The sequence below is a fragment of the Onychostoma macrolepis genome, chromosome 13, assembly GCF_012432095.1.
Source record: "Onychostoma macrolepis isolate SWU-2019 chromosome 13, ASM1243209v1, whole genome shotgun sequence".
Lineage (NCBI taxonomy): Eukaryota > Metazoa > Chordata > Actinopteri > Cypriniformes > Cyprinidae > Onychostoma > Onychostoma macrolepis.
Window position 1 is genome coordinate 20,874,769 of NC_081167.1, and position 25,875 is coordinate 20,900,643.

At 36.4% G+C, this 25,875-nt stretch overlaps 2 protein-coding genes and 1 long non-coding RNA gene across 3 annotated transcripts; 1 reads left to right on the top strand and 2 right to left on the bottom strand.

Annotated features, from left to right (window-relative positions):
* The first annotated feature begins 15 nt into the window (after nucleotides 1-15).
* On the top strand, nucleotides 16-4,507 carry LOC131551704 (uncharacterized). Its single transcript, XR_009273814.1, has 3 exons — nucleotides 16-327; nucleotides 2,054-2,202; nucleotides 4,300-4,507. It is a non-coding gene; the product is annotated as an uncharacterized LOC131551704 (long non-coding RNA).
* LOC131551702 (tandem C2 domains nuclear protein) lies at nucleotides 735-11,220 on the bottom strand. The gene is given in 13 exon segments (XM_058794760.1): nucleotides 735-2,160; nucleotides 2,587-2,714; nucleotides 2,717-2,785; nucleotides 3,007-3,121; nucleotides 4,538-4,729; nucleotides 6,685-6,801; nucleotides 7,359-7,465; nucleotides 8,096-8,171; nucleotides 9,218-9,291; nucleotides 9,700-9,870; nucleotides 9,991-10,185; nucleotides 10,336-10,411; nucleotides 11,074-11,220. Coding segments are annotated over 12 exon segments (1,422 nt in total). The 5' UTR covers nucleotides 10,403-10,411; nucleotides 11,074-11,220; the 3' UTR covers nucleotides 735-2,049.
* Nucleotides 11,221-11,460: 240 nt separating this feature from the next.
* Nucleotides 11,461-25,472, bottom strand: fbln5 (fibulin 5). Its single transcript, XM_058796941.1, has 11 exons — nucleotides 24,680-25,472; nucleotides 23,627-23,681; nucleotides 23,341-23,389; nucleotides 22,943-23,248; nucleotides 15,624-15,746; nucleotides 14,706-14,822; nucleotides 14,494-14,610; nucleotides 14,203-14,325; nucleotides 13,531-13,657; nucleotides 13,223-13,418; nucleotides 11,461-12,355 (listed from the first exon to the last, which is right to left on the bottom strand). The coding sequence occupies exons 1-11, from the start codon at nucleotides 24,721-24,723 to the stop codon at nucleotides 12,194-12,196; spliced, it is 1,419 nt and encodes a 472-aa protein (XP_058652924.1). The 5' UTR covers nucleotides 24,724-25,472; the 3' UTR covers nucleotides 11,461-12,193.
* Nucleotides 25,473-25,875: the final 403 nt, after the last annotated feature.

Below are 25,875 nucleotides of genomic sequence, written 5' to 3' on the forward strand. Positions count from 1 at the left end.
AATTGAGTATTCGGGAACTGACGACTCAAAACTGATTCTGTGAAATTTTTGCCCTGCTTCGTTTTGTTTTCTGTTATTTGGGGTAAACTATGCCAGTCTATAACATAAACGAGACAACCATTAAAAACCCCCTCATTGTTTTATGTGCTTGTAAAAGAGATGGAAAATGTGAAAACTTCAGGTTGGAGAAGATGCAGATGGTGTGGTGATGCAAATGGGAAAATTCTCAGTTTGAACAAGTTTGTGAGGATTGCAGATCCTGGACACGAAGTTAAAATCCCGGACCTGCTGATCCACTTTTAATTGAAACACACAGGACAGACAAAGGTACACAGCCCCTGGGTCACAGCTGTGTGTGTGTGTGTGTGTGTGAGAGAGAGAGAGAGAGAGAGAGAAAGAGAAAGCAAGAGAGACTGAAAAAACATTTCTGCCATATTAACTTTAATGATTACCATATTGACTTTTTTTTCTTCTAATATTTTTAAAAATATTATTCATTTTTTTGTCATTTGACTTTTGCAACTTTTATTGTCTTTTATATGACCATTTTTAGTATTTGATTGTATGGTTGCTATGGATATGACACATTACACAAATACTTTCACACACAAAGATCAGCTGTTTTACTGGGATTTGCTGCAGATGGGGGTGTGTCATCAGAAATAACCATTAACACTGTTCAAACAGTGATCCCGAAAGTTCTGACGTAAAATAACTCACACCAGGATGTAGGCCTTTAAAAGAGCAGCACAATCAGAGGGGTTAAGGAGCACAAACATTCAGACCCACACAAACATCCTTTGTATGTTTATAATGTTTCCTCTGGGTTGGAGAATGGCGGTAATAAATCACCGTATTCTGTAATCAAGCCATAGTACAATTGTCAAATCATATAAAACATAAATGAAAGTGTCTTTTATGAACCTACACTCTCACAAAATCCCGTTAAAATTTAACACAATGGATTATTTACAAGCAATGTTATCTTTTTTTATTTCTATAACATCAGGATGCCAGACTGGGATCAAACAATCTTTGTGTATGCATACAAAATACAGTCAATATGAACAAAATATTAGCTTTTTAAATATCACATGTCCAGTGAACTACAGCATTACTTAACACAATGTACTTAAACATGAATACAATAAACACTTTTAGACAAGCTACTGTGACCTGTGCAAAAAGAAAATCTTAGAAATGACAAGGCCTAGGAAAGTTAGTTCACCTTGAATTAAGGGTAGCACAAAGGATGTAGAGAAGTGAAATGTGTTAATAAGAGTCTCTTTGTTGCACTTTCTAGTGGCCTTTCCCTGTTTCTTGTGTTTGTGAAAGGAAATAGGGGACAATTTGAAGGATTGAATTCCATGGAGAGGAATGTAACCCAAACCCTTCTAAAAATAAAAGCTTTTTAGATGTTTTAGATGCTTTTTAGTGTTCACCCCAACACCAACACAGTTTTACTGTACTTAAAAACAATCTTCTTCCAAAAGCAAGCGAAAGTGCAACAATCTTCATTAAATTGCTCAGAAAATGCAAATATCTGTTTTTACAGAGAACAGATTCACATTAACTCAGCAGCACTGAAATTGTATGGAGATGATAGAGAAAAATACTGAACATAATACTTCATTTATGAATTCTGTAAAGTAGGTTAATTAGCTGACTCTGCTCTTTATTTGGCCATGTTGCTATACTGACAGTTGTAGAGCTCTGTATAATACATTTTATTGCACATAATGTCTACGTATCCTGTTCCTGTTCTATGTTTTAGACAGTTGTGTGTTTTCAAAGTTACACCCATGAAGAACATAGAATGTTAAATCTACAAACAGCTGAATACATGATTAGCTACACAAGGATCTGCAGAGGGTGTGAGACAGTTGAGCCTGTAATCAATTTAGACCAATTTTTTTACCCTACGATAACTACAATTGAAATAACCATACAATACTTAATTATTCAAAGATAAAAAAGGAAGTTGGAACTTTTGGAAGTTGCATTTAAAATCCACCTGGCTAAAAAAGCTCTTTTCTTCATCCTCTCACTTTAGAGACGACTAAGTCTGTGCCAAGACGTCACCACTTTTTCAGGATTAGCCATGGAATCCCTCCATTGTTCCACTGCCTCAGGAGAACTGCTGTCAAAACCCAAGAGGACCTGGAAATGAAGAAATACACAAAGACTGAAACTTAGGGCTTAGTAAGATTTATGAATGAAATTAATACTTTTATACAACAAGGATGCATTAAAACGGTCAAAAGTGAGAGTAAAGTGATGTTTCTAAAATCACATTTCAAATTAATTCTGCTCTTTTGAACTTTCAGTTCATCAAAGAATCATGTTTTCTACAAAAAAATTTTTTAAAGCAGCACAATTGTTTTCAACATCATAATATTAAATGTTTCTTGAGCACCAAATCTCCTTATTGAATAATTTCTGAAGGATCATGTGACACTGAAAACTGGAGTATATTATTTTAATACTTCACAATATTGCAGTTTTTTAATCAAATAAATTACTTTAAACGTGTTCCATACTAAATGTAGTGAGTTATAGTACTGTATGTATTTTGACCAAACTGACCTGTCCAAGCAGGTGTTTTCTCCGAACAGAGCCACGGCTGTAGAGTTTGACTGCCAGCTGCAGATTCTGGTCCTGATTGGTGATGGGCAAGTGAAGCACTTCGCCCCATTGGATCTGCCCTCTGATGACTTCCTAACCTTCGTCTTCCTCTTCAGTAAAACCCTACCCTCACACAACAACTCAACCTTCACAAAGAAACCTAAAGAGAACATCCATTTGCACAGTTTGTTTTATCAGCATTGTCGTATTTGTCATATTCACTCTTCCACAACAATAAACTAAGGAGGGAAATAAATAAGAAATAAGAGGGTTTTCAGGAGGAGAACTTAATTTATAATGAAAATATGTTTAAAATGGACTAGGATGTAAAGTTATGTTATTGAGAGTGTGTGAAACGATGATGAAAGCTGAAAGACTCACTCTGTGTAAGTGGTGAGGAAGATGATGGAAGGTTTTGAGCACTGAGGATCTGGAGTTGAATTCGACTGTTCACTGGCTGGAAGCACAAGGCCAGCTGAAGCTCAGCATGACACACCTACAGAAACACACAGGCAGAAACAAAATAATCCCCAGTAGGGTTAGGTGTTGTGTGTGTGTGTGTGTTTTATGGCAGACTACCTGCTGCGACTAATTCACTGATTTATAGAGACCCAAAACAATTTCTGACCCAGTAACAAACACACACAGCCATTATTCATGGAAAAAAACATCCTCTAGACCAGATTCTACTGACTTTCATTTTGGAACACAGTTCTGTCAATTTCAAACACCTCTTTATTGAAAATACTTTCTTTTCAAAAAAGCAATTTTCCCTGTTAAGTGTTTGATTTCAGTCACACACACACAAGCAAAACATGCTGAGCCATCAGTTTCCAAATGTTCACAAAAAGTTATAGCTGGCAAAATCAGCAAAGAGTGCCATATCTGATACCTGTATGTGCCAAACAATGTTTGATGACCTACTTACAGTGAAATGATGTACAAAGATGATAAAGTGACACACTCATTTTGCAGAATTAAATATCAGAATTTTTATATATATTATGTATAGGTATTTAGATGTTACTAATGATCAACTTATAAAATATCATGTATATGAATGTGAAATATTTATAAACAATATATAAACGTGTAAACGTATATACACAGACTACTGTTCAGTTTGGGGTCAGTAAGAATTTTTAATGTTTCTGAGCCTTTTATGCTCACTAAGGCTGCATTTATTTGATAAAAATACAGTAAAAACTGTAATATTCTGAAATATTTTTGCAATTTAACATGTTTTCTATTTTAAAATGCAATTTATTTCCTGTGATGGCAAAGCTAAATTTTCAGCAGTCATTAGTCCAGTCTTTATGTCACATGATCCTTCAGAAATCATTCTGATATGCTAATTTGGTGTTCAAGAAACATTTCTTATTATTATCAATGTTGAAAACAGACGTCCTTAATTTTTCTGTGGAAACTATGAAACATTTTTTCTGAATTCTTTAATCAATAGAAATGTAAACAACATTAATTAACATTAACAAATCAAAAATTAATAATCTTTTGTAACATATCTTTTGTGACATTATTTATATAAGCTTCAGACAGATCAGTATTTTAAGGGTCAAGTTATTTCCTTCAAGAAGTGCTTTCAGCAATATTGAAATGGCTGGTTTCAGTATATTGATTTCTGTCTCTCTCTCTCTGTCTGTCTGTCCGTTTCAGCCCCAGTGACCTAAATATCACAGGAGAGACGTGAGCAGAACTAGTGCAGCTGTGTAATTTGTGATGTAAGTAAAATATGTGGTCCAGTGGGTGAATGCAGCACTGTGGGTAATTGCAGGTGGAAGTTTAAAAAAAATTTCAAAGAACCTTACTGTCAAAATTAGGAAGGATCTGTAGAGGGAGAGACATTTGGGATTAGATATGCAGTCACAAAGAGATACAGCAGGTGAGGACTCACATGTGTTTTAGAGTGAGGCTTGAACTCCAGCCAGTGCTTTGTTTCCTCCAGTCCAAGGGTTCGCAGAGATAATACACACTCTCCCAGCGTACGCTTACGTGGTGTGTGAGCCTGCAGGCGCAGCACCAGCGCAGATCTGCGTGTCTGCTCTAAGTTAAGAGTGAACACGAATGTCTCCATGAAGACAGTGTCCTGAAAGCGAGAGACAATATACTGAGAGGCATAATAAGCTAAAAAATAAAAACACTACAAAACAATACTACAAGCTCTACGTGTGTTTTTGTTTATACAGCTTTGTTTGTGTGGGACTTTTCAATCCAGCTGGAATGGTCAATATTCAAGAAACACAGGAGGGACTGAAGGGAGGGCTGAATAATTCATCACAATTCATTTAAATGATGACAGAGCTGCCAATCCAAAGCGACTTACAGGCTATACATTTTTATTTATTTATTTTTTTTATCAGTATATTGTTTTAATCAATCTTAATATGCATTTCTTGTAATATCAATCTACGAAGTCTATGATTCCTGGGAAATGTTATTCTCTTTCAGCGTAATGAGAAACATAGTTTATATAGTTTGTAAGTGTCACGTGTCTACTCGTCCGAAGTTCCTGTCTGTCCTTATATGGTTTAGTTCCTGTTCTCATTAGTTAATTATCTTTCATTGTCCCCACTTGATTTGAATTGTTGTTTGCTCTTTTGTTCCCATTCATATAAGACCTCAGTTCTCCCCTTGTATTTTGTCCGATCTTAATGTATTAAATGGGAAAGTGAGTTTATTTCGTTCTCCGAGTCCTTATTTTCCTTTTAGCAAAACCACACACCCGTGACAGTAAGTTTGGGTTCAGTACGATTTTTTTAATGTTTTGAATGAAGACACTTAAGCTCACCAAGCCTGTATTTATTAAACCAAAATACAGTAAAAAAAAAATATAACTACTATAAATAACTATTTTCTTTATATGTGTATATATACACTTTTTTTTTTTTTAATTCAGGGTCACATGATCATGTAGAATTCATTCTAATTTACTGATTTGGTACTTTCTTATGTTTATTTGAAACTAAAATCTTTTGTAACAAATGTCTTTACTGCCACTTTTTATAAATTGATCAGCATCCTCTCTGAATAAAATAATATATTTAAAACAACTATCTTACTGACATCAAGCTTTTAACCCTTTAACTTTCACCCCTAAAAGGAGCTAATGAAAAAAATATTTAACTTAAAGGTCTTATTAGTAGACATCTAATAAATAGCCTCCAGCACTTTTCTTTTTTTTTTTAAATTGATGTTTTATATAAAACTCTACCGTACAGTTGACAGTCCATGGTAAATCTCGATTTAAATTCAGAGAACTATTTCAGAGAGTTATTTTCCAATAATAAACATTCCTTTAACTTTATTAGTATCTTGGATACATTTCATAACCTTCAGGCCAGGTCCACAAAGATAAAAAATTATATTTAAGTGTCTGCATAATATACATAGCTGTATGGCAATATATAGCCTAGCCTATGCTATATGATGTCCTTTACATACATATCAACCGTACGGTCATGCATGATTTTGGATAATTATGGTAAATAAATTTTTTTGCATTTCTCATTTATTTTGCTATATTTCTGTTCTTTACCCTCTACCCTATTCACAACAACATTATGGTTTTATCCCTACTTCCTTGATTGCTTGTTTGACCCTATTATCTGATGACTGACCAGCACCTTTCTACCTTCTGTGTGACTGACTGAAGTTAGTAAACTGCTACTGTCACTTGAAAACTGGAAATTCCCAAACCCCTCACGGCAACAGCAGACACAGAGATGGGGCAGTACAGCTGTGGAAAGAATGCTCTCTCATCTCTTCCTTTTGATAGATTTATTCCCTATCAAAGTAAGCTCAACCGTACGGTAGAGATATCAGTTAAAATGTTGCTTGCAAAATATTTTATTTCATCAGAGTACATGGCTAATTTTGAATTGCTGCCAAAGCAGAAATGCACCTTTCAGAAGCAGATGGCATAATTCTGGCATCTACCAGCAGGGGATAATGCTAATCATTTTAACCCCTTCATATCACCAATGCTGATGCTTCAATTGAATCTTGGCTGTTGTATGTTTTATGATGGCTGATTTCACTCACTGCTGATGCTTCCTTGACAGTGCTCTTAAATCGCACTGGCTTGGTCATGGTGATGACCCCCTTGACTCCAATCTTCTGCACCTCCACCCCATCACTATACACACTCAAATCCGTACACTAAAAGAGAGAGAGTACCAAAATGAGAAACAGTGAGAAAAGACGAAAGCAACATGTACAGTTTATGAGCTTTTACAACCACTAAAACCACTGTATGTCAACAAAGGGCATTTCTCAGAGGAGGAAAAGGAGGCAGGGCCTTGTTTGTATTAGAAAATAATTGACAGAAATAAAACAAAACAAAACAAATATTATGAAATATGAGATCAAACAGTGTGTTAATATTATAAACAACTCAGACTCTAAGATACAACCCCATCTGGTCACTTCCAAACATAGTAAATAATGTAAATAAATTAACATTAATATGTAACATTAACATTAATATATTATGTATACTATATATTGTGTGTAAAATAAAGAGGCAAAGACAGACAGATATACACATTGAGTTATTTTTCAATTATTTGAAAAAGAGATTAAAAATAGCTGGTTGGAAATGTGATCACTTGTTAAAGGTCTCTCAGAGCAACACAGAGGCGCCATTCAGCTGGACTCTAGATGGGACACAATGGCCTGTTGTAGACTAGCAAAGCCTCTCCTGGATGAAATCATACCTTCACTAAGGTGATCCACACCTGCTCCACCGCCTCTTCATACTTCAGGTGCACACAAACTTTTCCCGGCTCACAATCCCGCTCATCACCCGACAGCGTGATGGACTCTACGCGCGCACACACACACACATTCACGCAAACATATTTAAATGTTTTACTGTATAATATTTTGTTTAATATTCAGCATAAGTCCTGTTGTTAATAAAGAAAAAAGAGACAAATCTAACTTTTTGCTCAGTGTTAATTAAAAACACTTTCAAATAAATTAGAAAAATGCAGAATGGTAGACAGAAATGCAATATATTTTGAGTTTTATTATTGGTGTTATGTGTGTAAAGATCCACAGACCTACATTCTGAAAGTTATCTGAGGACTTGTGTACTGGACCTCAGGGAAAACATTTGGAAGTAATTACTGTGTCTGCCCTTTACGATTTCACAATCTGCAGTCATCTGAGTCTGTCCTGTGTGTATGTGTGCGCGAGTTTGTTTGACAGTCTGTGTATATGTGTGTACACGGTGAGGAGAGAGGGGGTAAGATTGTTGGGAAATAAATGGTCCAAAAAGACCCTGAAAAAAACAAAAGGAAAACCAAACAAATGAAACTGTAGTGGAAATTCCAGGTGATAGTGGAGCGGAACCCTTTCCAGAGAGTTCTATTGGAAGGGAGTTTTGAGGGTTCTTTTGGAATGTGCTTGTCTGCGGTTACGACTTCAGTGCTCCGTCATGAATGGTTACCTAGACTACGGCTGCTCCCAAAGGAATCCTGAATGGAGGATGTGCTGCTCTGGACACTGGATACAGAATCATAACGCTTGGAGGAACAAGAGAGGAATAAATGTTACTGAACAACAGCTCTGCTAATCATTAAATAGCAACGTATTATGTATACACCACACTTCAATGAGGAATTTAATCTGTTCTGATTGATATAAGACCACAAATACTTTTTAACTTAAAAAAAAGAAACAGAAATAGAGATCTGTTACAGAATAGAAATCCCAATAGTAATAATGATTTCTGGCATACTAACAATGCATGGAAGTAGTATGATAACTAAAGTTATTAATTATTATTAAGTTATTAACGAAGATAAATATTGAGCTAATTATTTCAGTAACAAATGCAACAAACCAGTTTTGAATTAAACTTAGTAGTTAATATATCTTGCCTTAAAGTTCTAAGTTGATATCCAGACTAACTAATATAGTGTTTATATAAATAATGATAAATAAGTCATAATAATGTTTACTAATTATTATATCCCTCTATAATATACACTACACTTTAAAAGTTTGCCAATTGTTTGGACTTTTTAAAGAAATTAATACAAAGAAATTAATCAAAATTTCAAACTTTCCATTAATCAAAGAATCCTAAAAAATGTATCATGTTTACGTAAATATATTAAGCAACACAATCTTTTTTCAACATTGATAATAAGAAAAGTCTCTTGAGCCCCAAATCAGCATATTAGAATGATTTCTGAAGGATCATGTGACACTAAAGACTGGGGTGATGACTGCTGAAAATTCAGCTTTACCATTCAATTCAATTCAAGTTTATTTGTATAGTGCTTTTTATGATACAAATCATGGCAAAGCAGCTTTACAGGAAGTTAAGTTTCTACAATATATTTATATAATTTGAAACTTAATATATTTAACTTATGGCAAAATTTGGTACTTCGTATACCATCATATAAATAAATTACCTTTCTTTTTATACATCGTAAATAATATCTCACATGTGAACAGTTGTATGGTATCTCAGCAGCATGTGAACGATGTAGTTTTAATTACGATACAGTTTTATGGATTGGGTTGTTAAGTGTGTGTGTGTGCATTTGTGTGAACTCACCTGTACGTGGCTCTGAGGGTTTGACAAATCATACATAGAGAGACTGAGTCTCTGTTTGCCACTGTGTTCCAAACCTGTAAAACAAACAGACACAAATAATTTAATTAATTTTCCTCTTAGAAAGAGTCTTAAATACTCGCACTTCTGCAGTTGATTAAGTACATCACATTAACAAAAGTGATTCCATTCCAAATGTGTGTTCATCTACAGTAAAGCATTCAAATTATCTGAATACGGCCTCTCAACAATATGATCTGGGATATTGTCAGTGCAAATCTGCCATGAACAATTGGGGATTTAGGAGAAGGAATAAAACAGAAGGATTACGCACAGGTGGGTAGGAACGTAAATATTTGAGGTTACATGCTGAGAAGTTACGTACTGCTATATGATGCTATGAGGAAGTGAAACTGCACTCTTTAAACAGCACACACAGGTAATAAACAGGCTTGGGGATTTAGGCAGATCTTAAAGTATCTCACCTGTGCCAGGACTGTTGTTGGGTCTGTTTTTCAGAGTGGGGCGTCTCAATGAGCCTGGTGACACGTAGCTTATCATATGACTGCTGTTTAAGGTCAAATCAGGGTCATACATCATTTGACCGGATCCTGCGAGCTCAGCCTTCCTTTCTGCATAAGTGGTCCTTGTGGCACCTACAATCATTCGTATCAAATATGTACTTTAAAAAATTAAACATAATTTAATAAAATAAAAAACAAACATAATTAATTCATTTAATTAAACTAAATAAATAACTAAGTCATAATGCTTACTCTGTTGCCCAATGTTGTAGCCAGAGTACTGTGATCCTCTCGGCTGGATGTAGGAGGGTTTGAAGGTCGGGATGATGAATGGAACGTCCCGGCCGTCCGGAGGTAGTTTGGACAGCAGATAATCCTCTGATACTCCAATATTCTTCTTCACATTAGACTCAGCAGTTAATTTAGCAGGAGGTCGAACCTTAATCACTTTAAAACATGTCAATGTATAAAAATACACCTTTCATAACTCATATATGTAGTTACATTTATATACAGCATATTGTGTGTGTGTGTGTGTGTGTATGTATAACGAACACAACAATAATGAGGAGGTCTATAGGGGACAGAGAGGCTTACTCCGAATCTCTGGTTCATTCTTCTTGGATATAAATGTCCTACAGCAGTTTTTGATGCATTCTGTCATATTGAGGATCTGCACAAAAATCACAAACCATTCACATAAAAAGGCTGAAAATAAGATATTTATATGAATTTACATGAAACTGTCCAACAGTAAGCTGAATTATCTCATTTCTGGTCATCAAACATTTCCAAAACAATGTCAATATCATCACGTCAACTTATGTTTTGTGTGTAGTACAATTTTGTGGAGGAAATAAATATATTTTTGAGAGAGAATAAATGGCAACATTGGTTGGCTGCTGTAGTGGAAATGACGCCACAACTATTAACTGCACATTCAAAATTACTGAAAATATGAGCTGAATAATATTCACATAATATCACTATATAATTTATTTAACTCTAGATTATCAACGTTTTATTGATGTAATAATGATTTTTCGTGGTAAGATTGAAAGTTGTGTTTGGGATAACGGTACAATAAAACGTTACAATCTACACAAAGACATCTAAAATTGATGATTGAGGCAATTGATGAATGATTAAGGCATTAACAACAGAAAAAAGCTGAGGCATAAAGTGCCCACAGTAGCCCAAAGCTGCAGAAATACATATAAAGCCTAAATATATAGGATATATAATACGGTTGAAATTATTTTAACAATCAACATTAACCGCGTTTTTCCTTTTTGACCAAGAATATCATGTTTGTGTATAAGGTTGTACACGCACCTGTGCTGCTGTCCGCGAGGAGATGAAATCTCTGAGTTCTCGAGAGCTGCAGGTGCTTCTGAAGCCTCCAGCGAACGGCAAAACTTCTGCCTACAGTTGGGTCCTAGTGTCCGCCGGTCCCTAATAACAATGCTCAGGAAAAATACCGCTTTGATCACTGTGACACAAACGAAAGTTTACACTCCCACACAGTCACGCATATTATGTATATTGATTCTTCAAATCTTTACACATTCAAAACCTCGTTGTTACTGACCCCTTGTGATGACTATTATCAAAATGCAGGTCCTTATTATAATAATTGTCTCCTTTTATCAAATGCCAAAACTTTCTAGGAATGAATCTAAATTTGCTAATAGTAAACACAAACCAACAAAAGTTCAGGTCATCAAATTTGTGTTTATTGATTGACCAGGCTCTCTTTACCTGTCAAATAAAAACAGATACACAGAGGAGATTCCGCACAGATTCAATAAGAAATTCTGAGCCAAAATAAAGACGTTTTTTTAGACTTCCCTGGGAAACAGGTGCGGAAGGTGCGCTGCAGACTCCTGTCAGAGATATTTAGAACATTTTCAAAAATGGGATTTTGTAGCATGTGCAAGCCTGGCAGCTCTCTCACTGCTTGGGGTCATCAAAGGTCAAGAACAAATGAAAGCGGCACTCAAATACTCACATTCACAGTGAGAAAATGTGACACAGGTGCCACTAAAAGTAGAAAAACAAATCCAGCTTTACAAAAAACAAAAAAAACAAAAAAACAAGACACTTAAGGATCTGCAATTGTGGCAAGAAAAAGCACAATGGGAAATGTAGAACAAACAAGAAAAAACACAACATAAATATTCTTCTGTGTACGGGTACATGCGTGTGACTGCAGACGACAATGACAGCCAGGCAGCCTAATGAAAAACCTGCATTGTGAAATATCAGACATCAGCACAAGCTCCACCCACTAGAGAGCAGACAGAGAGGGTGATGACCAATTGAGAGTCCAGATCCACAGAACAAACAAAATGAAGAAATGCAGCTGCCTGACGGTTAGTGCAGTAACAGGGAGTCCAAGATAGAGGTATGGGGCCATGAAGAGGTGAGAGGTCAGAGGTTCATTTGTAAAGCCTCAGAATGGATGTTCAGAGACAAATATTGTGAGGCGGATGATTGAACTGCCTCGGAAGTTGATGACGTTGTTAACGGTAACCATCTCTAGATCTAGAACGATGGTCTTCGGTCCTTTAATGGGCCGGGCCAGAACCAAAGTTGCACTGATATTACTGGTTTGCTGTGGGAAAAAAGGGAAAGAATGTTTTCATATTTTTTTAATTCATTCAGAGTCTGTCACTCTTTCTCTTCAGAGTTGAAACATTGCTTGCCCACACGGACAAATTATATGAAAACAAACTCTTTCAACAATTTCAACTGGTATTTGATTAGCTAAGGGACTCCTAGGACCCATAAAGATTTTGTGGTTTGGCTCCAGAGTAATTTTGAGGGAAAGTCTCTCAGAAATCCTACAGCTCCCTCTAGCGGTCACCTTTATATATAAACTAACATTAAAAAGTATGCTGTCTGTAAAATGTTTTAAATTGTTTTTGAAATAAGTCTCTTATACTCACCATGGCTGCATTTATTTGATAAAAAATACAGTAATATTGTAAAATATTATTAAAATTTTAAATAAATGTGTTCCATTTGAATATATTTTCAAATGTAATTTATTCTTGTGATGGCAAAGCTGAATTTTTACTTCAGTCTTCAGTGTCACATGATCCTTCAGAAATCATTCTAATATGCTGATTTGCTGCTCAAGAAACATTTTTTATTCTTCTTATTATTATCTTATTATTATTATTAATTTGGTTCTCAAACATTTCTTACTATTTCAATCAAAACAGTTGTGCTGTTTAATATTTTCATGGAAAGCGTGATGCGTATTTTTTTCAGCATTCTTCAAAAGAACAGCATTTATTTCAAATAGAAATATTTTGTAACATTATAAATGTTTTTACTATCACTTTTGAGCAAATGAATGCATCCTGAATAAAAGTATTAATTTCTTTTTTTTTTTAAATGGTTGACCCCAAACTTTTGAACAGTAATGTAAGTGTTTTACAACAGGCATCAGTTATACAAACAGAAGTCCATTTACCCGCATGTAAAACTCTCGCCCCTCGTTGCCAGACTTGATCTGAAAGATGTAAAATGCTCCAGGGTAACGTGTGGTGGCCTGCATTTGAAATATATCGGCAGGAACACTGCGGCCAGAAGACAAATCCATATGCCTGTACAGAATAGTGAAGGGTCGTTCCCGACAAGCGGGATTCTCCGCAGAGCACATGCACTGACTGAGAGAGAAAGTGAGAAGTATATTCAGAACATGCTGCAAACTGTTCAACAAAAAATCAAATGACTGACTAAAGCAAATAGGTTTTCTTTTGCCAACATTCATGTACTCACTTGTCACTGAGCTCTATGTAAGGTGGATCACATCTAAGAGGGTCCAGACATGTGTAACCTCCCTGGAAATTGAAACACACTTGTGCTGTTGTACAGGTGTTGTTACCAGACTCACATTCATTGAGGTCTTGAAAATCAAACATACAAGAGACAGAAGTCAGGTTATTAACATCATCATGATCATTAACAGCAGCAACAATAACTACAATGTCAAGGAAGCTAAATGGTGCGGCAGATATGAAATAGCTACTCTTGTGTTAAAAAAAAAAAAAGTCTGCAAATGGCTAAGGTAAATGACTAATGCAATTAGTAAATTATCTGAGAAAATGACAATAAATATTTATTACTTGCTATGAAACTTGATTTTATTTTTAAAAAGTCTCTCTCTATACATACATACATCATTATTACTATATACTCATAATGCATATTATGCATACTGAAGGCTATTAGCATCATATACAACACAAAACTTTTTGTCTCTCTGTAAAACTGAACTTGTTACAAAAATGAGAAGACATATTTTTGTTTTAGTGGTTTAATATGAGAAATATTCCACATGTGTCAACAAGGAGAAATGCACTTAGGAACACTTAGAAAAACATAACAAAATATAAATGATTCAACAAAATCACATTGAAAGAAGCACACAAAATAAAAATGTAGTGATACCTTCACAGCTCCTTCCATCCTCATACACGTAATATCCAGGTGGACAAATGCAGGAGAATGATCCTGGTGTGTTCACACACGTGTGCTGACAAAGGAAGTCTGAGAAACTGCACTCATCCAGATCTATGAATGGGTAGTGAAAAAGACAGACACATAACACACTATCAATGCACACAGTAACACATGAAAATTCAAGCAACACACATCTTAAACCTCTCTCTAAAAGCTCTAAATTGTTCTTGGTCCCCTGTCTCTCTCTATTCTTATCGTCTCTTCTCCTCCCCTTATTACCATTGCAGGTGGTCCCATCAGAAGCGAGCTCGAAGCCCTCATCACAGGTGCACATGAATGAGCCGTATGTGTTCAAACAGCCGTGTGAGCATGGGTTTGTCTCACACTCATCCACATCTGGCGAGGCAGGAAGAGGAAGAAGGAGGCAGATGTCAAGATTTTCAGTAAACTATCAAACTAAACAATAATGATGTTCCTGTGTATGTGTGCACCTTGGCATGTCCTGCTATCAGTATTAAGAAGGAATCCAGGGCTACAGGAGCAGGAATATGAGCCAGGGATATTAGCGCACAGCTGCTGGCAGTAACCATAGCGACACTCATCAATGTCTAAAGAAAGGTGAGTTAGAGAGCACTAAATACGCAAACAGTAGTCACAACTGAATTAAGACATTGTTTGGTGTCAAATAAGACTGGATTACTTAATTATTTAAACATCAAACAAACAAAGTAACAATTTGAATGGTCATATAATTTAACCTTTGAACAAACAGTAACTGGACTACTACTGTTCAAAAGTTTGGGCTCGGTAAGAATTTTAATGTTTTTACAAGTTTCTTACACTCACCAAGGCATTTATTTGATTACAAATACAGTAAAAACAGTAATATTGTGAAATATTATTAAAATTTAAAAGAAATTGTTTGTTTTAGTGTACTTTAAAATGTATTTTTTTCCTGTGATGGCAAATCTGAATTTTCAGCAGCCATTACTCCAGTCTTCAGTGTCACATGATCCTTCAGAAATCGTTCTAATATACTGATTTAGTGCTCATGAAACATTTCTTATAATTATTAATGCTGAAAACAGTTGTGCTGTTTAATATTTTTGTAGATGCATTTTTTTTTAGGATTCTGTGAGGAAAAAGAAAGCTGAAAAGAACATTATTTTGAAATAGAAATCTTTTGTAACTTTAGATTAGTTTTATACATCCTTGCTGAATAATAGTATTAGTCATTTTAACAAAACCTTACTTACCCCAATATTTTGAAAAGAAGTGCACTTTAACACTAACATAATGAAAACTGGTTTATTAAAGGATTTAGAGTGTACATGTTGTGTCACATGTAGACTTCACAAATTAAAGCATATAACATCAAACTATCCATTCATAATGTCTGTAAATCTTACCTTGGCACTGTCCACCCACCAGCCAGTAGCCTTCAGTACATGAGCAGGTATATCCACCAGCTGTATTTATACACACCTGAGTCGGGTTACACTGGTGTGACTCTGCCTCACATTCGTCAACATCTAAAAAAAAAAAAAATTAACTGAAAGATAGCTACAGTCAGCTCCCACTTGTGCTTTTCCCACCACTATCCACTTTAGAAACTCACCTAAAACAATTCATCTTGATGTATGTAACTTCACAACACTTAAATGTTTCATTATTATCAGAATACTGATACAGAATACTTCATCTGTCCCACTGATAGTCTGCCCTCTGTGGACAGATGTTCTTTACTTTAAGCTTAGCAGGTCTGTTACACCTCGAACTCCATATCCCGACCTCATAAATCATACCTTACCATCACATCTTACACAAATAGCTAGTCTTACAAAACGCATTTCCAAAACTGGAGTTCATATCTCTCTGTTCCACTCTCGCTCACACATTATCAGCACAATTCCTTATGAGGGCATCATATGCTTTAAAAATACCCGAAAAAGCACCCTTGGTTCTCAGACCATGAAGTCACATGTTTTAAATGTAAGCAAATGTTACTATGAAAGTGATGAGGGTGTGATGGATTTGGGGGGTTGGGGACCGTGTGAAAGCCAGAAAATTAGTTTCTTTTGGTTAAAGCTGCCAACAAGTCCCACTGTTACTATATGGGTAGAGTGATGCAATAGGTCCTGGCAAACCAAGCTGAAATTCCATAATTTGTGCATATTAAAATGGCCCATTCACTTGCATTTGGCATTTCAATGAAAGCATCTGACTGTACAGTATAATCGCAAAGGTAGTCACCTGTTTTGCATTACACCTATCTGGAATTGAACTTTTGTGTTAGCAGCTTAACTATTTCAGACATCACAAAGCATTATTATGAGGTGGAATCATTACAGCCAGGTCTGATAGCAGAGATGCGGCCACATGAGACATGAGGCCCAGCTGGGCCCCGGAGAGTGAAGGAGAGCATCTGGATTACATGTGTACTATCACACACGTCTGATCTGAGGTGAAAGGATCTGGAGCATACAGGGAATGCCAGAATTTTGGAGATCAGATCTGATCCAGAGACTGTGCAGTACATTTTGCACAAGATGTTAAATGAGGGTCAGAGGAAATGACTTAGTGTGTAAATGAAAGAGAAGGTAACATGTCTGCATGTAAAAGAGGAAGAGAGATCAATGATAAAAAATGTTGACGGGTGATATCATTATGTGGTCAGAATCATGACTTTTACAAGACTTTTAACAAGTTTACTACGGTACAATTCATTAAATTTAACAAGAGGCCCACAAACCAGATGTTGCTGAGGTCATTAAATCTAATCTTCACATCAGAGATATTCAATACCTTAAAAGTAAGCCCAGACAAAATCTAAAGACTTTACTCATATTTGGAAAATCTGCAATTCTGTGAAATGGATTTACACGTGGTAAATGTGTTAAACTGCGCTCATAATGTTCTAATTGCTAGCTGAAAGCAAAATCAACAAATACGCAAGAGGATGGGGAATTTATATGAATGAAGGGTATTATAATTCATACTAGCACAATATGCTTGTCTTATTAAAGCAAAACAATTCATCAAACAAAAAAGACATATGCAAGACTAAACTTTTCAGACATGGAAAACGTGTAGATGATTAATATGAACAAACAGGTTGAGGTCAATCCAGGACCCAAGAATCTGGCACCAACTCAAAACTCTTGCTTCTATATGCACATCTTCATTCCAGAGATTTAATGTCCTTGATCTGTTGCCACACACTGATTGTTTAAATTATATCAAAGGCATTTGCAGTCCACCTCTGCGATAGTTCAAGCAGGCAGGTCAAGCAACACTTCACACAGCCTATGTGAATTAGCTGGAATCATTATACTAACGCAAGGTGTACAGTGAGCCAGTGTAGCAATTATGTTTAGTGTGGAATGTCTAGTGCAGCCACAAGGAGAGAAGGAGAGTCTTATTTGAAAGTGAAATACAGTAAAACAATAGCAAAAAGTACAATAAGAGAGTGAAATTTTACAACCCGAATTCCGGAAATGTTGGGAAATTTGAATAAAATGAAAACTAAAAGACTTTCAAATCACATGAGCCGATATTTTATTCACAATAGAACATAACAAATGTTTCAGCGGAGAAATTTTACACGTTTATCCACTAAATGAGCTCATTTTAAATTTGATGCCTGCTACAGGTCTCAAAAAAGTTGGCACGGGGGCAACAAAGGGCTGAAAAAGCAAGAAATTTTGAAAAGATTCTGCTGGGAGAACATCTAGCAACTAATTAAGTTAATTGACATCAGGGCCCGTATTCTTAAAGATTCTAAGAATCCTTTTAGAGAGCTCCTAATTTAGCTTAAAAATTTCTATCTAGGAGTCTTAGCTTAAAAGTGATTCAGGACCAGTCTGAGAGTAACTCTGAGCGAGGAAAACGCAAAAAATTTTATCTTAGTGAGGAGGCGGGGCTGACCCCGTCTTTTGAAGACTGTGATTGGTTGGTTGTCCAGGAAGGAAATAAAAGAGCGCTTTTAAGAATAGGGTTTATTATAAGCCTTCACTTTGAAATTACAGGTGTAATTTTTCCTGTTTTACCGTACTTTCTCTCTTTCTCACACACACACACATTATATATGTATATTCTTTATTTTTTATTTACCATGCTGTCATACTTAGCGTATTTTATAGGAAATGAACAGCGACATCATGAGGTTCTGAAAATGCTGTAACAGACCCAAATCATCGCTGCTGCAGAGTTGCATTTTTCCAGTTGCCAAATACGTTAATGTAGTTAATGTAGTGATTACGTCCATTTCTGGCGCCATGGCATTTCTGCGTGGTGTCGGAGATGTTAGCGTGTCTCTAATAAGATCGGTCACAAACATGATCCCTGCACCATCTAATGTGTAGCGTCTTATTAACTCACTGTCATGCATTGTGTGCAACACATTTCTTCTTCCTCTTCATGTTTAGTCAATTTTCTCCACTGCTAAAGAAACTCTTTACAAAACAAAAAGTCCTTGTTCGTACTCCTAACAATTTTGGACCTTAAGACCTCTTTTAAGGGTTAAGATGCTTTCTGAATTACTTTTTTCTTTACTTGGATCTTTTCTTTAATTTTAAGAGGAAACAACCACATTTCTAAGAATTTTCTTAGAATATTGTTACTAGGAGCAGCTCTTAGCACTAAGATTTTTCATGAATACAGGCCAAGGTCTGTGACATGATTAGCTATAAAAGGGATGTCTTAGAGAGGCAGAGTCTCTCTGAAGTAAAGATGGGTAAAGGCTCTCTAATCTGTGAAAGAGTGCCTAAAAAGATTGTGGAATACTTTAAAAACAATGTTCCTCAATGTCAAATTGCAAAGGCTTTTCAAATCTCATCATCTACAGTGCATATCATCATCAAAAGATTCAGAGAAACTGGAGAAATCTCTGTGCATAAGGGACAAGGCCGAAGACCTTTGTTGGATGCCCGTGGTCTTCGGGCCCTCAGACAACACTGCATCACTCATCAGCATGATTCTGTCATTGACATTACTAAATGGGCTCAGGAATACTTCCAGAAACCACTGTCGGTAAACACAATCTGCCGTGCCATCTGCAGATGCCAACTAAAGCTCTATCATGCAAAAGGAAGGCATATGTGACCATGGTCCAGAAGTGCCGACGTGTCCTGTGGGCCAAGGCTCACTTAAAATGGACTGTTTCAAAGTGGAAAAGTGTTCTATGGTCAGACGAGTCCAAATTTGACATTCTTGTTGGAAATCACGGACGCCGTGTCCTCTGGGCTAAAGAGGAGGGAGACCTTCCAGCGTGTTATCAGCGTTCAGTTCAAAAGCCAGCATCTCTGATGGTATGGGGGTGCATAAGTGCATACGGTATGGGCAGCTTGCATGTTTTGGAAGGCACTATGAATGCTGAAAGGTATATAAAGGTTTTAGAGCAACATATGCTCCCCTCCAGACGATGTCTATTTCAGGGAAGGAACAAAAAATACGTCAAAGACGACCACAAACTCTTCAGCAGCTGGAAACCTATTTCAGGCAAGAATGGGACCAAATTCCAACACCAAAACTCCAGAAACTCATAACCTCGATGCTCAGACGTCTTCAATCTGTTTTGAAAAGAAGAGGAGATGCTACACCATGGTAAACATGCCTCCATCCCTACTATTCTGAGACCTGTAGCAGGCATCAAATTTGATGAAAGTATTGGCTCATGTGATTTGAAATTCTTTTAGTTTTCATTTTATTCAAATTTAAAAAACGTCCCAACATTTCCGGAATTCGGGTTGTAAAAGCAATCACTTTTTCCTTATCTGAAGAATCAGAAATATCTCCATCAACTCTTAGGAGCTGCTCAACTCTTTCAGCTTGATCAACACCATCGTACAACGACTTTGCACAGAAAATACAAAAAAAAAAAATAAAACACTATTTTATACTATTCAAAAGTTAGGGTCCAGAAGTTTTTTCCCCCCAAGAAATTAATACATCTTTTTAGTGAGGATTACTTGATCAAAAGTTACAACAAAGACATTTAAAATGATTTCATTTTTTATAAATATTTCTATTTCAAATGAATGCATTCATTATACAATCCTGGGGGAAAAAACAGGAATGTACTTTAAATCTACAAAAATATTGAAAATTGATTTCATAATATTACTCTTTTTACTGTATGTTGATCATATAAATGCATGAGAGACTTCTTTGAAAAACATTTTTAAAAAAAACTTACCAACCCCAAACTTATGAATGCTAGTGTATATTTGCTAAAAATAGCATTACATATAAAGTTCAATGACTCAGAAATAATACTGACATCATACCTCAATTTCCAGACGTCCCACTAAGCTAGAACACATTAATTAGTCTGCGGTACTAGAGCCACTCCACATTTGCTGACGGACACCAGTTACAGTCCTACAGCCTCAGTAGGCAAGTTTCAACTTGACAAATCAAATAATTTTGGACATTTTTCAAGTTCCCACCCAGAATAAGATCATTTAAGCTCTTGAATTTTGGATTTTATGCAAAGCATCCACATTCCTGAATCACAAGTGAGCTTCAGATCTTCTTTTCTCAAGTTTCACCTAAACTGAACTGTCTTTCAGAGGTTTGCATGAATTTTAGAAGTGCCTAAAAGCTTTACTGAGACTAAACACAGGATTGATGGGATTTATGATGGCACATTTCAGGCACTGACTGGGTTGACTGTTTTAGTCCTTTGAGCCTTAGTGCCACTGGCAAGAAGAGGGCATTCCCTGGCTTTTACAAACAAACACGGTAACATTAAAATGAATGATGTAACACTACGTACTTCCTGTACGATTTCTGTTCCATAACGGCATCCCTTAACATAAATAACAAACACACTGTACAAAGAACACAAACTGCACAGTTGCTCAATGACAGATCTCATTCAACAACCACTGACTTCATGTTTGGCACGAGCAACCACAGATGCTGAGATCGCAATGGTTTGTCTTTATGAAATGCTGTTGTACTGAATGTCTCAGTGGCTGTATAAGACCATTATCTGTGTCCAAATTTGAACACAGCACATAACATTCATCTTCATTACTAGGTCCAAGTTTTTCCCAGGTCAGGACATGTGCATATCCGCATAAGCGCATTCATGAGCATTTCTGTGCGTGTATCTTCTTTATAACATGACTGTCTTGGGCTTAAAAGGTAACAAATCTATCATTTTGTGATTCTGCAGAGGAGCAAGAGAAGACTGGAGAATGCATTAACTGCAAAGGCTGGCACCAATTCGAGACAAATCCACAGACCATATCGAAAAATACAGCAAGCAGTCATTTGTGCTTCCATTTATCATATGGCACGTGAAATAGGTCACCACGCTGACACACGTAAAGACTCCGACAGCACAATATATAACACCTATCTACATCAAAGCAATAAATCCCAGGAGATATCAACGACACCACATTCAGCTCAACAGCTTCAACAGAAGCAGACTACATAGAGTCAGTTACAAACTGATGATTTACGACAGTGAATAAGACACTCTAAAACCGTCTCGTTGAACTGTAAAGTTGGATCAGAGTAAGCAGGGCTAAATGCCAGTTCCTCTGTGTCTTCCTGCCTCTTCACAAGATGTAGTTTGTTCTGAGGTTCCACAGGATTTTGTGGTTCCACACTAATGACTGATCCAGTCCAAATTACGAGATTCATTCTGCTGAAGTCTTTAAGATGCCACTCGACCCACCGCAGCCATTACTAAATTACAGTCCAGCACTGAACTGGGTCTTTGCCTCATTTCAGAGCGAGAAGACCCATGGACCATTGCAGAAAATGAAGTAAACATAAGACCACAACCTGATGTGACCTAGAGTGAGTATCGACAACGTCTCAAAGAGTCTTATTCTTAGTTTGTGTTATTTATTATAAAGAAATGGCTTAAAATATTCCAGAATGTATGAAGTTCTTCTTGTGCTCTAAACTTGGATTTGGTACCTTATCGTGTGCAAATAATTGGTTCACATATTCTTTTAAAGCACTACGACAAGGCATGATAATGTTTAAACATCTGTTTTGTTATTATATTTAGTTAATAATAGTGACTAAGATCTATTCTATGTCTATTCTAGTCACTAGTAGGGTATTTTTGTTCATCAGATAATATAATATATTCAGTGACTAGTTTCTATTCTGTTAGTCACTAATGCATATTGATTATATACACAAGCACTTACTACTAGTCACAATCCCTATTCACTAAACTCACTCTCATTCTGACATATAAGCACACACAAAAAGTTGCTGAGTAAACATCTACAACTAAAGTTAATCTAATAAGCAAATTTGGCATTTGTTGACATATATTGTTACAGTGGCTGTAGTAATTTATGGTAAAATTTGAACATATAGGGTAACTTACAAAATACAAGCCAATTTACAAAGTCAGCAAACACTAACTAAATGAATGTAGGTTTCTCAAGACTTTAAAAGCAAATTACATTTTTGAAGATAGTAATTATGCATGCATATATATTTCTTTCCAAAACTAGAATTTAATATAAATATTATTTAAATGGTTGACCTGATCTGGATGGTAAACTAAAAGCAGTCAAGATCATTATTTGGTGGGTCAGGCGCACTAAGACCGCCTGACAAGCCAGGAATGTGTATCAAATATTCTGGATTTGAACTTGCAACCTTTCAAGTGCCATCTTTAACTAACTTTATCAATAAGTTTGGGATAGAGGATAAAGGAATGTATTGGAACATGAGGCAAACTTACCAACACAAGTGCCATCGGCACCAAGTGTATATCCAAGGATGCAGGGAGTGGACCGGCTCACTATTGGGTAGCTTGGACCGGGGCCTGGACCAGGACCTGCTCCAACAGGAGGAATGTTAGGAATTAATGGTTCAGAGTATCCCAACGATCTGTCAGGGTAGGACTCTTCGGGATAGGAACGTGGACTGTTTCGGACATAGGATTGGGAGTAGAGTCCGCGGGGGATGCAAAGGTATCCACCATTCTGATTTACACACTGCATGTCACCCCGACACGGGTCTGGAAGTGTCCGGCACTCATCAATGTCTGAAAGCATATGTTAGAGGTGGCATAAACAGCTGTCTTTGAAATGCAAGTTTCAATGAACATTTAAATAACATGGCAGAAGTGCCACTAACCGATACACTGTCTGGCACGGCGGTCATAAGTAAATCCATCTGTGCAAGTCTGGAGACAAACAGGCATTTTATAGTCAATCCAATAGATAAAAAGTAGTTTATGGAGTTCTTTAAGTAGTTATGTTGAAGTAGCTTGATATTGCTATTGTATGTTAAAGTTAATGTTTATGTTAAAGATGTACAACAGAACTGGAAAATCGGAAAAAAAACAAGTAAGGCACCCTTATTACGACACACGTTGAGCAACCGTGCCAAGCTTGAATGACTCAAAACAAAATTCACTTACCTGACTTTTCCCGGAGTGAATGCAGCATATGATACTTATTAAAACGGACAACATTCTATAAATAAAAAACAAAATACTTTTGTAAATCATTCTGAAAACAAAAAACACATGAACATGTTTAAGTTTCATTCATTGGAATAAGCACTGAATGTCCATTCAAAACCAGGAATATCAACAAACACTTCTATAAGTTGGATCATTTTTACAAACTTTTCATGGTTTACATATTCTTTTGAAGCACCATGACAATGATAACATTTAATGCTTAAAAATATCTAATATCTGTTTTGAAACTCTCTCTTACTGTCTAGTTAGTAATCCACTAGTGACTAACATCTGTTAAATATGCCTCTAGGAGGGTCTTGTTTTTTTTTTAGGTATATACTTATTCCATTAGTGACTAGTATCAATTCAGCTACATATTCATCAAATACCAGCACTTATTAATTCGGTACTAGTTACCATCCCAACAGTGACAAGTAACTATTCCGTTGTTGTTGGTAACAAAATAGAAATGTCTTACTACAAAATGATTTTGGTATCTGTGGTTCAGATATTAACTGTTCACTTCTGACAGTAGGTATTCCAATTGTTACTAGTATCTTTTCCACTTTCACTATAGTAGCTATCCATTGGTATTAGTATTTGTTCTATAGAAATTGAAGACAGCTATTTATTGGACATTAGTATGAATATGAACCATTCAGACTACTTAGTACATATGACAAGCTATTAGATAAGCATATGACAAGCAAGAATAGGAACTAAATCAATGGCAGGTAGCAACTTGTCACTTGTAACAATGGAATAGTTACTTGTCACTACTGGAATGATAGCTAACAGCAAATGAATAAGTATTGACTAACTGAATAGATATTAGTCACTATTGAAATAAGAAATAGTATCGAATCAATAGTCAGTTGAAACTAAGGTATAGGATTACTTAGTAGAAAGTCAGAAATAAGCACTATGGCATAAAATAGACAAGTTAGTTGTGAGTAATATATGCTAAAACGGCTTGCCATGAAGCACCAGCTGACTAATTAAACTCACCTTTTGTTGGTCGACCAACTCAAGCCACGTAGTTCAAATAACATGTTTATGTGGATCCTTGTGGTTCCCTTGGAAAGAACGTCACACCGCCGACCCGTAAACCCCTCGCTGTAGGAAACGAGTTGATCTTTGTGGTTTTACTACCTTTACGGGCTCGCAGGACCCAAAGCGCAAAATGAAGTGCCCAAAGCGCTCCCTCCGCGTACGCGCGTTCACTTGAATGTCGAGACACTTGGCTTTGGTCACCCGATGCGGCCGTCCTGTCGACCGATGGCAGGAACGTGTGAGAACATTGGCCAATAGTAAGAGGAGGGTCTTACTATATAAAAAAGAGAAAACTTGCTGTATTTCTCCGTACTCGGCCCACTCCACGGATTGTTTAGCAATGCAAATAAACGGGCCCCCAGAGCACTTGGCCAACAGCTGGATCCCATCAAAGACAGACAGCCCCCTTTGGAACGAAAGCGCGCACAGGGAGCTGCCACAGACCCAAACGAGGAGAAGGAAGGAGGCAGTGAGGAAAACCGAGCAGAGAATCTATAAAATGACGCATAATTAAATTGTAAGGCTCAGCAGCCTGCTTAAATTTAGAGGAGGCTACTGTCCGTTATGGTGTGGAGTCCTCACGTCAGACAGACCCCTTCAACCATCATCACTATGAAATATTAGAGTCGTTTAGGCTGTTGGCAAAGTAAAAAATAGTTACTTTAAGGACATAAAATTCTGATTATAGGTGTGTAAAAGACAGACAGAACATGTATTTATATAAAATAAACTAGTTAGTGCATATTGTAACCTGGCTGCTCTCCGGTGCGTATCGGAATTTTGAAAGTTTGTTTCACTTTTAAATATCAAAAATGTACATATCTCAAATAGCCTTTTTTACAAAATAATTCATTCACAATTTTTTTTTTTTAATTAAATTAAGATAAATGAATATTAAACCGTGTAAGTGACGGCAGAGCCGTTGAAAAACGTCTCGGTTATGCATGTAACCCTCGTTCCCTGACGGAGGGAACGGAGACGTCACGTCGGTGACCGACGAATTGGGATCTCGCTTAGAGAGACCAATCCACTTGGAGTGTAACTAAATGAGCTAATGCACATTGGCATGTGATAATTGCATGCAGCTGCCATTGATCACAGCGTGAGTATACATAGGCAGCAGGCACAGCGCATATTCAGGTTTTCGCTGA